Source organism: Cucumis sativus, chromosome 2 (assembly GCF_000004075.3).
Source record: "Cucumis sativus cultivar 9930 chromosome 2, Cucumber_9930_V3, whole genome shotgun sequence".
Taxonomy (NCBI): Eukaryota; Viridiplantae; Streptophyta; class Magnoliopsida; order Cucurbitales; family Cucurbitaceae; genus Cucumis; species Cucumis sativus.
The window spans coordinates 13,293,818-13,306,499 of NC_026656.2; the positions used below are offsets into that span (position 1 = coordinate 13,293,818).

Here is a 12,682-nt window from a genome sequence, read left to right on the forward strand (position 1 = left end):
TACAGAAAAATCAACCTTTTTCAATGGAATTGGCCTGCTACTACTAGCATGCATCACACATTATCTCCTTATTTGATTCTTAACATTATTGTTGATGTTCTTACGTAAATCAGGTTATAAAAAAAACTTTTCACTGGTCCAAAAGTTATACAAAACACACCCGAAATTTACAGCTCAAAAAACAAATAAACGAATGCAAACACGAAAGAAGTTATCTATGAGGAAGTTCTCCATTGAAGTTCAACATGGATGCGTCCATTCTTTGAGTCTATGAGATGGTACTTCTCATTAATCCTTTTGTTAGCCACCACATCCGACAGGCTGATGTCCACATAGCCAAGACATTCCTAAAGTACAAATCAAAAAATATTTTTAAGTTTCACTCAATAACCTAAGTAAATTAGTTGTTGGTTTTCTTGGTAATGTTTTATTGATAATTACCTTCGGATGCAGCAAACCTATTTTTGAAGAAGTGCTGATAACTTCTATGTGTAATTTGTCATTTGTTGGAGGTTCGTCTAGTGCAAAATGGAACTCCTCCTCCCATCTTGGATCTCTATTCTTCTTCACCCGCTGCAAGGTTTTCAAGTCAAAAAAATCGTGACTATTTGGTTTTCTTGTTTCTGTTTTATGACTGTTTTATTATGTACTTCTAAGGATGTTTTCAAAATCTAGTTAAGTTTTGAAAAACCAAAGCAAAGTAGTTCTAAAAGCTTCTTTCTTTTAATTAATTGACTCAAAATTCAAGTGTTTCCTCCTAGCGAACAAGTATAGACTTCAAGAAGAGAAGATTAATAACAAAATGGTTATCAAATGGGTTTGGCCTTAGTTGTTAAGTTTTGTTCTTATATGAGTGTTGTGACCTAATATGTTCAGTAACAATCTTGTTCTATGTAAGTGAATAAAGAAATTGCATTGACTGACATATACCTTAGTTTTTTTCTTATCACCTCTGAAGTAAATCCTTACAAATGGATTGGTGTGATGTTTTCCTTCAACATCTTCAGCTTCATGAATTATGACCACCAACAAACCGCCACCGGCTGGTGTTCCGTCAGGAGCTTTTGGTACTGCGTGCATTTCCTCAAAACCTTTCGGTATCTCATCCTCTTTAAATGGTCTATATTTAAGTTCAACTACAACCTGACCATGGTCCTTCTCGTTTTCGATGCCATCCGAATCAGTCTTCTTTCTAAGAGCAAGAGTCAAGACTTTCACCTCATCAGGAGGAAGATCTTTCAAAGGTACAACATTCATGCCCATCTTGTCATGCTTCCCAATCTGACATATATTTTAACTCCACATTTTAAGAGATTCAAGGCTGTCCTTTTGGTTCATGTCGACTTAGACACGGTCATTATTTAAGCTGTAAAGAATAATTACCTGCTCCCAATCATAAACATGGAGCTCTAAGGCTTGGGATTCAGGATCTCGAACAACTAACTTGAACTCCTCGTTCCATTCGGGGTTCAAGTTATTGTGCTTCACGGATGTCTTCTTCGAAGGTAACTTGTCGTCGGTGAGCTTTAGTTTCATATATGGATCTGATGCACCTAAAAGATCCTTTTTTCTAAGGTTCATCGCTTTAACAACTTTCACATGAAGAATTCCCACAGGCTTCTTATAGGCTCTATAAAGTTAATTATACTAGATTAGTCCAATCCATATATAGAAAGAAAACTTTAATAAAACTTCACAAGGAGAACTATATACATACTTGGCAGAGTCAAGAATTTGTATTTTAAAAGTCTTTGGCCACAGATACATGCTTGCAATCTGATCTTTTATTCGCTCCTAACAAAGTGAATTTAGAAAGAAATATAATAAATATGCAACAGACAAAGTTTGCTCTGATAGAGAAGGTGTTCATGAAACCCAAGCATAAACATTGCCCCCGTATAGTAACCATTTTGAATTTGTCATTTTTTTGTTTTTGAAAATAAAGTCTATTCTATCTCAACATTTTAACATGGTTTCATTTTCCTTGAGTAAAAGAGTTTGATCTTAGCTAATTTCAAAGAATAGAAACTAATTTCCTTTGATTTGTTTTTGAAAACATTGGTAAAAAGTAGATAACAAAGAAAGAAAATTGGAGGTAGAAGAGGAATTTATAGGCTTAATTTCCAAAAACTAAAAACCAAACGGTTACAACCAAATGAAGCCTAAACACACAGTTTATTTAATGGTCATCCTTCGAATGGAGGGAGATGGAAATGAAAATCAAGATAGATAAATTGACAAGCATCATACCTGGACAAACGTATAAAGACCGGGTATTGACATAAGGTCTACCCCCATGAGCTTTAGTCCAAAATCAATGTGTGGCTGCAAATCGTAAGAGATAGTTGATAGATATGTTGAAATAGAAACAGGGGGAAAAAATACTGAACAATTATCTTCCACCGTTCTCGAAGTTAGGTTTAATGCTAAGTTAACAGAAAGAACAAGTAGTTCAAATGAAATAGCACCAACTTTTAGAAATTCAGTCCTTGTTGGATGAACATTTTGTTTTTAGTTCTCTGTTTCTGAAAATTTTCTGTCTCTTTACAATTTCCTAAGAAATATCAGATTACTTAATTTCTAAATTGGGCCTAAACGAATAGGCAATCATCTTATCTTAGAAACATTAACCATATATATAAGGCCATGTTAAACCTCCTCTTCATAGCAGATTTTTACATTTCTTTAACGCTACGAGGCCCGACCAAGAAAACAATCTAAACATTGCCTTCTCAAACTAAACTAGTTGCACAGACTGTAAAAACATTACAGGCTCCTCGCAAAACTAAAAACAATCACAAACCTTTTCCATAAGAGAGACAGAAATGTTTGCAAAACAAGGAAAACTTGGAACCAGTGGCTTCAAGATGATCCGGGGAATGGCGAAAACTTGCAGATCCACCATCTTTCAACAAAAGCAAAAGGGAGTGAAGATAAGAACTTGTTCTCAGTTCTTACAAACATTTCCTTTGATCCAAAAATGTACAGTTCACCTGAACAGTGGCTTTTAATCCAAAGGCTTTAATTGCAACCATGATGTTGGGATTTCCTGCCCACTTAATTGCTGGTTCCAATATCAACTCATTTTCATGCATCTCATACACTTTCATACCTGTTAAGAACAAAGTTGAGTTAAAACTCTCTGCACCAAACAATGTTTTCAATTCAAGACACTCACAAGAACAGTGTTTCAAAAAGCCCTTTCGAGCCCACGCCTAGGCTCACGACACTAGTCTTGCGCCTCACCTTGAAAAGGCAAGACTCAAGGAATAAGGCTAAATGGCAAAACATCTTGTGCTTGGGGATCTTCTTTTTCATATTTCCACCTCAACTATACATGTGCATAGGGATCTTTCTGAGCCTTGTGCTTAAGGCTCAAAAGACTTGCGCTTTATTGCACCTTGAACTTTAAAAAACACTGCACGGGACTAATTTGTCATCATGACGTTCAGGCAGACATATTAGAACAAATGTATTATCCATGTTCTCAGTGTCCCATCGGATTTCTGTTCTTAAACAGAACAACTATCAGATTTGCTTAATTAGTGAACGACCCATGACAAACTTCAAGAGTGTTTTGTCATATTTCAGAGTGATTCTAAGAATAGTTAAAATCATGCGATTAAAAGTGTAAAATTAAACACTTAATTGGTTACGAGTGATTAAAGATGTGTTAAAGTATATAGCAACACTAACTAGTCTAGAAGTATACATAATATGACATTAATGTGTAGATTAAATTCTTAGAATTATGTAAATAAATATCTGAAAGAAAAAATCTAGAAATATCCTAGATTTTATTTAGGTTAAGGAATTGTAGAGAGTTCTTTTAGATAAGAATGAGACTAAAAATATCTACAATAGTTAGAATTCTAGAGAAATATTTTGACTCGGGCTCCAAAGATTTCATTCCTATACATAGGAGGTGTGATCCTCATATGTGAACCAAGCAAACCAAACAAGCAAGCAAAGAGAGGAAGAAAAGAACAAGAGAGTTAATGAGAAACTTTGAGTAAAAGTGAGTGAGTGTTTTGAGAGTAAAAAAATGGTCTCTCCAACAGTATCCATTGTTTGAAAATTTTCTTAGAAAAAGTTTCTTCCTTCCAAGTGAGTGTCTCTTTCTTTTGTGTCAATTTCTTCATCAAAGATGTGTTCCAAAGTGATTTAAAACATGACAAATATGTGTTTAACCCTTTCAAAATCACTCCCAAAGCAGTTAATGAGTTTAACCATAGATTGGCTTCGTCGTACAACTCTCATAAAAGTGTTCGTTTGCAAATTTTTCTAGCATTTGAGTGAACATCTTAAAACAATACCATGTTTCATTTGCATATTAAAAAAAGGAGGAGGAGGCTGGGAGACAAGAGTTTAAAGCATAAATTATTGAAAAACCTTGAAGAGTCGGCGAAAGCGACCCAAGCGTGAGCTCTTGGATTTCAACAGACTGGATCTTATACTTGGGAATTTCCTCAGCAATTATAGGCTTAATAACAGTTCTTACTGTCTTGGCAATTGCCTAAGCCACAGAGATTACAATGTAACAAATTAAACTGATGACAAAGTAAAAGAAAAGGAGAATAATTAAAATAAAATAAAATAAAAAACAAGTACCTTATCAATATAAGGCCACAAATAGTCAATAAACGAGTTTAGCCAATCCATCTTTAAGAAAATGATACAAAAAAAGATTGTTAGCCATGAAAAACTCCAATAACTCCTTACCACTTCTAAACACCATAATGAACAAACAGAATCTTTTTTTTTTTTAATTATCAATGATTAATTAAAAAACATTTTCTATAGTATTTACGTACTCGATCATAATCTGGATTCTTCACCCAAAGTGGCAACTCGAGGAGCATCCGCTGCATAGTTTCCGGGTCGGGTTCAGTCAATGGCTTGATTTCAGGATTCTGTGACATCCTCAACACACAAAACTAAATTAAAATCTGGAAAAATAACAAAAAGCATACAAGTAATAGTACATTGCTAATAAGAATAGACCTTCCTTTGATAACCATCTCATTTATTAGTTTTAGTTTTTGAAAAATAGAGTTTTGTAAACTTTGATGCCTACCTATGAGTTTCTATGTTTTGTTAATTACTATTTCGAAGTGTTTCCAAAATTCAAGCCAAAAGCTTTGAAAACCAAAAAAAAAAAAAAAATAGATTTGTAAAAGTTTTTGTTTTTGTTGTGGAATTTAGGTATGAGTTCATATGTTTTTTTTAAAAAAAAATTCAAATATCAAACAAGATCTTATTAGGCTTTCATAGATAATAATCATTTGATTTTTTGTTTTCCGTTTTTACTTTTACTTTGTAGGGTGGTTTGGAAAACGGTTCTGAAAACGAAAACGTTTTTAAAAAACAAAAATGAGAAACTTAAAAATTCTTTTTGGAGTTTAGTGAACTTGAATGTCTAGTTTTGAAAACTAACTAAAACTATGCCAAAGAAATGGTAAGAAAACAAACAAAACCAAGTTTTATATATTTCAATATTTTTCCTACATTTTAGAAATGCGTCAAAATCCAAACAAAATCTAATTCTAATTGGCCAAATTTAAATTTAAAAGAAAAGAAAAACCTTAGTTATCAAACAAGGTTTTTTAAGGCTCACTAATAGTAATGTTAAACCAAACTTAGTTGATGATGAGTTGAGGTAGAATAATATATGTTACGTGTTACAGGGACTGGAATCAGTAGGTAGAAGCATTGTAGAACATACCTTCACCTCAGTTGGTTTGAAATAAATGAAGAAGAAATAACCAAGGATGAAGCCAGCTGAAATCCCAAGGGAGAATCCACAAATGCTCCAAAGGGCGTTAAGAAAACCCATCACAAACCGCCGTGTGTGTCGGAGCCGGATCCCACTTCCGGCTTCCTCGTGCTCGGCCGGCGAGGTTTGTTTGTATGAGTTCTTGTTTACTTTGATTGAGAAGTTTTTTGAAAGTTGGTAAAAGGAAGGAAAAGGAAAATTCTTTTCTTATTTGGTAATCCACCGAGAAAACGCGATTCGTTGTCACGTTTTGAACACAAGAGGGATTAATCAGAGAGATGGGGTTGAAATTTTGTTTACACGTGGCCCAAGATAATCATACTTTTGAGACTACCGTGACATAAATAACCATACTTATTATTCTCCTTTATGAAAAGTGGGTTGTTATCACTTACATAGTTTGTGTTACCATACTCATGTTTTTGAGCTCTAAATTATAGTTTTAAAAATAACCACTTATTTTATATCAACCATCCCATATTCATGATATTTGTTTATAAAATACTCCATCTAATTCACTCCATCCTAGTCAAATTGTCTATGAATAGTAGCATTTTGTAAGTTGGCAAGTATAAACAATATTGGAGATAAATACAAAAAAATTAGAAAGAGGGGAGAAATTGGAGATTTACAATTACTTAATTATTTTCTTGTTTTTTATTTTATTATTTATTTACATTATATATTATTTTATTTTAATATTATATTTTATCGATTTTTGTATTTTAATTGTGTCCCATTTTTAAAACAAAGAGTAAATATTGTAACAAATAAAAATTGATGAAAGTAAATGTGGTAGTAAATGAGTGGTTTTGAAATAATAAATTAAAATAAGTGTTACACTCGATGTATAACGTAACACTTGATATATCTAATATACAATCTAAGTGTTATACTTAATATCCTTGATACATGCTTATTTATATACATTAATGTTGAAAATGACTAGATGTGAAAGGAGAAAATATTTTGAAAAGTAGATGAGGATTATATTCCTCACCCGTGCCTCACTTCATTTATGCATGTATCTAATTTTGATGTATGTAACTATAGCTTATCATGCACAATAGTTATATGTATAAACTAATTATATATATATATATATATATATATATATATATATATATATATATATTATAGGGGTACTTGTAAAAATAGCAAAAGAAAAAATATGATAATATAATTTATATGATATCACTAATTACTTGTCATATTTGTCATATTTTCAATATGCAAAAAAAGGTGTAAGATATCATAGACAGTTTTTTTCTAAATATTTTTGTCGTCTAATGTATTTTTAAAAAAAAAATTATATATCACTTTTTAGTTTATTTTATTTATATTTTTATTAAGTTATATTGTCGTGATATGAATTTGAATTTTAGAAATTAGGGAAAATGAAAATTTTAATTACATATTTTGAGTAAGATATTTAAATATGGAAGTAAAAAATGTTGATATAACGTTTTAAGTAATTAGTCATTTTTAAATAAGTATCCAAATGAGAAAATTTTCTCGAAAAGAAACCAATCCCTGTGGGAAATTTAGAGAGGATAGGAAATGAAATGGGTAGGAGCAAACGACGTAAGTCCTCCCATGGACACTTTTACTCTCTTTACGTCTCAAGTACCCTCTTACTCTCTCTTCTAGTACACTGTTCCACTTTTGTTCATTTTAAAATACTAACAATGGCCCGTTTTAATTTAGGATTAGACTATATTAAAAAACCCAAAAGAATAATACAGAACCATCGAATGACCTTATGACTTAAACGTTTTTTACCGATGTTGTAAGTCATAAAAGTATTAAAGCAAAATTTGAAAGTTCAAAGTTATTGATGAGATAGGTCCATATATTAACATCGTGTTAGAACTTTTTAAAACATGTTTTTAGGTTTGGATGTATTATTGAAAATTTGTAAGCTCAACGTATTCTTAAAATAAGTAACTAATATGATGTGTTTAAGGCAAACAGCTAGTTATTATAGTTTGCATTTGAGATATAGATTATTTTAGTTTATGTTATAATAATATGTGTTTTGTACATAAACTATTTTATTTTAATAAAAAACAGTAAACATGGTAGCAAATAAAAAAAACGATAAATATCAAGCAAACGGTAGTTAATTAATTATAGACTTTTAAATAACATTTACCAACTACCATGTAATCTTTGCCCTTCTAACAGTCTAAAATATATTTTTAACATCTTTTAAAAAAGATAAGTAAAATTTTGTATATTTATAAATATATTTGTTGTTTTTTTATTATTATTTAAAACAATATTATTATTATAAATTAGCACAAAAATATTTATAAAAGAAAAAGAATACAAAAAAGGTTTGGGGTGAGGTCGTGTGGCATGTGAGAAACGTGGCGAATTACAGATGCTCCACGTTGGAGGGTAGTTGAAGGCAAGAATTAAGAGTGGGCCCACTTCGATAACTGTCAAATAACGGTAATACGGAAGTCTTCGACATTGGCGATATTCCAAAATTGTCCCTCACAAGTACACTTCAGGGTGAGAGACGCAAATTTGATGGAAATTTTTCGTTGGATGGATTCTTGTTTTTTCTTTTCATTTTCTCGCTATATATATATATATATTATATAACACATACAGAGTCTCAATATCTATGCTAAATTTGTTGGTATTAAAGAATATAAGTGTGTGTCAACTTTTAATTGAAACACTCACATTTGAGTATTTGTCAAATCTATTTATTTTCTAAAATGTTATAATATCTCAAAGAGGTCTACGTAAAATTCTCGGAAAACGCCAACGATTACTTTCTTATTTATCAAAGAAAAATAAAATGCGTTATAAAGAATTAATTAATCAATTGGATATTCGGGAGTCAAAAACTCAGTAATTTGAAAAGTAATTTTGAATTATTTGATTTATTAGATCTTGAATTTTTATGAACTTATTTTCATTTTCAGCAATTCATGGAAAGATGAATCGAGGAAAAACTTATGAATGGACCAGCTACAAGAAAAGACCTCATGATTGTTGAATTATGCGTACAGCTTTAAGAGATACACGTACGATAACTTCATGTCGGTTTTTTACACGAGAATCGTCACCTCCCCGTCTTGTTATTTGTTTTTCTCATATTTATTATAATAATTTAATTTTAAGGCGTGTTATTTGTATTTATTATATTTCATTTTCAAGATGTATTGTTTAATGGTCACAATAATGAATATATTTGAATTATAATAAATTAATAATTAGATAGATAACTATTTTCTTTTTTAACTTTGAGCATTTGAGTAATTTATATACTAGCCAACCATTTACTTTAAATTTTTACATAACAAGTATTTGTCTCAAATCAGGAAAATGAATTGATGAGCAGGGATAGAATTAGAGAAGAGCTTCATTCGCGAACGTCTCTAATAGTAACAACTAAATTTATGATAACATTTTGGTTAACAAATATTATTGGTTCTAAATTTTATAACAATTTAGTTTGTAAACTTTAGTTGGTAATACTTTAAATTTTAGAAAGAGATATTCAGACCGTAAAATAAAAACCTTGATATAGTGATAGATATTACCTTAAAATGTAATTTTACGAATATTTTGATGTTTGTTGGATTTATTTGATGAATGAAGTTGTTGTTGGGTTGCAGCCAAATTGAGGGTAATAAATTATTCAAATGCTTTGGTATAATCACAGCTGCATTAGAGTACTCAAATGGAATAAATATTGTTTATAGTAACAAGTGCCTTGGTTTCATTATTGGTGGAAAAGTTTGAGAAATAGTGCTTTGTATAAATAATAGCAAAACAAATCTAATCAACAATAGAAAAAAGAAAAAAAACCTTTATTTTAGGTTTAGTTTTTATTTAATTTTAAAATATTATAATTTTACTCAATCGAGATTTATTATTAGTGGTTTCAAATTTTCGTTAAACAATTGTTTTAAAGTTTCGAGTGTTGATGCTTATTAACTATCTTATTGTTTATTAATTAGTTTTAAAAAAATTATAACAAAGAAAAATTATTATAAATTACGAAACACCGTTGAAAAATAAAATAAAATATTAAAATTTTCTATTGATATTAAATACGAAATTTTGCTATATTTAAAATTGTCTTTAACTATAACTAATTAAGTGTCACTCGTTTTCATCACGTTCATTTTAAAAATTAACTTTATAATCATTTTAAATTAATTAATAGACATTAACGTCTAACACTGAAAGTGAGTATATTTAGTGAAAATTAAGGTTAAAAGCGTAAATCTTGAAACTTAAGAATTAATTTGAAATAAAATTCACACTTTGAAGGTAAATCATGTAACATTTTGAAATATTTAAAACTTATAAATAAAATAGAAATTAAACTAAAAATCTATAGACTACAAAAAAAAAATCGAATAATAAAAAAGTTAAAGGTAAAGGTTAAGGTGTGAGAAAATAACAAATTGTCAAAAGTAACGATGATGATGATAATAACAACAAAGAGAGAGATATAATGTAAATCACGTGATAAGGAAGGAAAATGATATCGAATAGCGAAAACAGGGAATCCAAAAAAAAAAAAAAAAACTCCCAATTTTGATAAATAGGAATGTAGCAGGTTTACATTTTTCGTTTATAAAGATTCTCGTAAACTTACCTTAAGAATTAAGATAATAACATTTTGTCAAAATTAGCTAAAATGGTATATCAGGATGATATTGACTCCAAGGTTTGAGTTTCAATTCTCCATCATCTCACAAATGAATTAAAGTGATTAGAGTATTATTTGTCGAGAGTTACAATCAAACACGTCCATGTATATTCTACCTACTGTTTCATTGATATATTTTTTATAATATTCTTTTAAGTTAATTAATAATAGTTAATAAAATAACAAATAATTTTCCATACTCAACTTCTAGATAAATATTTTTTTTATAACTTATTTAGAGAACCAAACATTTTTATGGGCATTTAGTTATTCGGTGAAGGAAGTTGAGTTGGGTTGATAATTATTGTTTAGAAATTCAATTATATGTTGAGTTATTAAATAATAAATTGAACACTAGGTCCAATCGTGAAACATTTTGGCTCGGTTACTCGATTATTTGTTTAGTTAATATTATAAAACCATTATTAATTTACTCTTAAAAAACATAATTGAATTGGGTATGGAACAATAAATCTATTTCAACCACAAAATCAATACGTTGTTTCTCAAATGAATGACAAAATTACAAATTATAAAATCTAGGACTAATAGTTTGATCTTCGATGTTAAATTGTCATTAGTTCCAAATTTGTTCCACATGGCAATAATGGCACGTGTATTTTTTTTTTTTTGGCCAAAATACCAACCAAAGCTAAGCCCCGAAATTTAAATCAGAAGACTATTCAAGCCCAAGTTCACATGACTCTAAAAAAAATGTTTCGTTTTGGAGAGAGAAAGGAGAATGGAAGATCGAAGTTTTAAATATCAAAATATTCAAATAATGTAAATCTCTTGAAGTCTAATATCATAAAATTAAAGCTTTGAATTAGGTAGACTCTAAAGATTGAAGACTTAAAAGACATTCTTTCTTGAAGACTTTACAACCACAATTGAAGATCCAAGAAAACTTGAAAGAATAACTTGTTTCAACGATCGAGAAAAAGGATCAACTATTAATATAATATTGATTGTACTCATCGTAGACTATACCAAATGTAATATAAATTCAAATATTTATTACACAAATTAAATGTTATTAAAATCTACTAGGAACATTAGTAATTAAATTTCAATTTGCATTTGAAAGACAAAATTTACTATTGTTTAAATAGTTGGAGAACCAAGAGTTCACAATTCAAAAAATTAAGAACACATACTCATTGTTAATACAAACAATACTTTTAAGCTTTAACAATTTGATTGAGTTTACCAATTTTAAGTGAAATGATAAACCAATTCAATTAAAAAGAGATGTATACAACAATTTAGATTATGTGGGTAAGGTTGAGTTTATCAAAATTTTGAATCATCCATTTTTATCATACTTAATAGATACTATTCTGATTTATTGTTTTAAAATATTAAATCAAGTTTTAAATATTAAGATCATTTGATTTTTTTTGTTTTGTTTTTTAAATTAAGCAATGTATATAGAAACTATTTTAACCTCTAAATTTTGTTAACTTGTTATTTACTATTTATTAATGGTTTCAAAAACCAAACTAAAAGTTCCTAAACTAATTTAAAAAATAGTTTTTAAAATTTGTTTTTGTTTTCAGAATTTCACACAATAATTCAACAACTATACTTAAAAATATGCAAATCATGATCATGGTAAACCAACGAACATAATATATGTCTAATTTTAAAAAATAAAAAAAATGAAATGACTAATTAACCCAAATAAAAAGAATAAGAAAAACCGTATGGTAAAAAGAAACAACCCCAAACTTAATAAGCCAAATAATTATCGATATAATTTTTAAAAATTTAATTAAACGACTTACAAATATTTACAAATATAACAAAATATCAAATAGATTAGATATATTGTGATAATTTTGTAAATATTTGTTTTATTTTATTATATTTAAAATAACCTAGTTTTAACTTAAATTTTTAATTAAAATAATATTTTTTAATTGTATTTCCGAGTTTGCTTAATTTAATAATTATATTCTCATATGTCAAAATAGTATTTGTATTCTTAATAAATCTTAACTCTAGTGTTTAAAGTCAATTTTAATCCAAATTTACTGAAATAATCATAATAAACAAAAATATCTTAAATAAAAATATAATTTTACATAAGGTTGTATCAATTTAAATTAAATTATTACAAAAATATCAATTTTACTCTCATTAAATAGTGCTTAGAAAAAATATTTCATGATTATCTATTAAATTCCTGACAATTAAACTTTTAGTTATACATTTATTAT

General features: G+C 28.8%; 1 protein-coding gene across 2 annotated transcripts; it reads right to left on the reverse strand.

Moving 5' to 3' along the window:
• Positions 1–5,975, reverse strand: LOC101218559 (synaptotagmin-1). Of its 2 annotated transcripts, XM_004146991.3 has the most exons (12): positions 5,726–5,975; positions 4,815–4,913; positions 4,612–4,662; positions 4,393–4,516; positions 2,994–3,112; positions 2,804–2,905; positions 2,251–2,325; positions 1,718–1,794; positions 1,384–1,630; positions 931–1,281; positions 442–573; positions 1–347 (listed from the first exon to the last, which is right to left on the reverse strand). In XM_004146991.3, exons 1-12 carry the CDS (start codon positions 5,834–5,836, stop codon positions 216–218), a joined length of 1,620 nt encoding a protein of 539 aa, XP_004147039.1. In that variant the 5' UTR covers positions 5,837–5,975; the 3' UTR covers positions 1–215. The 2 variants fall into 2 exon arrangements, with proteins under 2 accessions (XP_004147039.1, XP_031736483.1); XM_031880623.1 differs by lacking the exons at positions 4,393–4,516; positions 4,612–4,662; positions 4,815–4,913; positions 5,726–5,975 and adding an exon at positions 3,247–3,737.
• Between the last annotated feature and the right edge of the window lie 6,707 nt (positions 5,976–12,682).

Bases quoted from the DNA above. Each gene is read 5' to 3' on its own strand.
- LOC101218559 (XM_004146991.3), bottom strand. From the start codon at position 5,836: ATGGGTTTTCTTAACGCCCTTTGGAGCATTTGTGGATTCTCCCTTGGG. The intron at 2,906-2,993 runs GTGAACTGTACA...TTTTGTTGAAAG, and splicing joins GATTAAAAGCCACTGTTCAG to ATGGTGGATCTGCAAGTTTT. The intron at 348-441 runs GTAATTATCAAT...TTTGTACTTTAG, and splicing joins TAGGTTTGCTGCATCCGAAG to GAATGTCTTGGCTATGTGGA.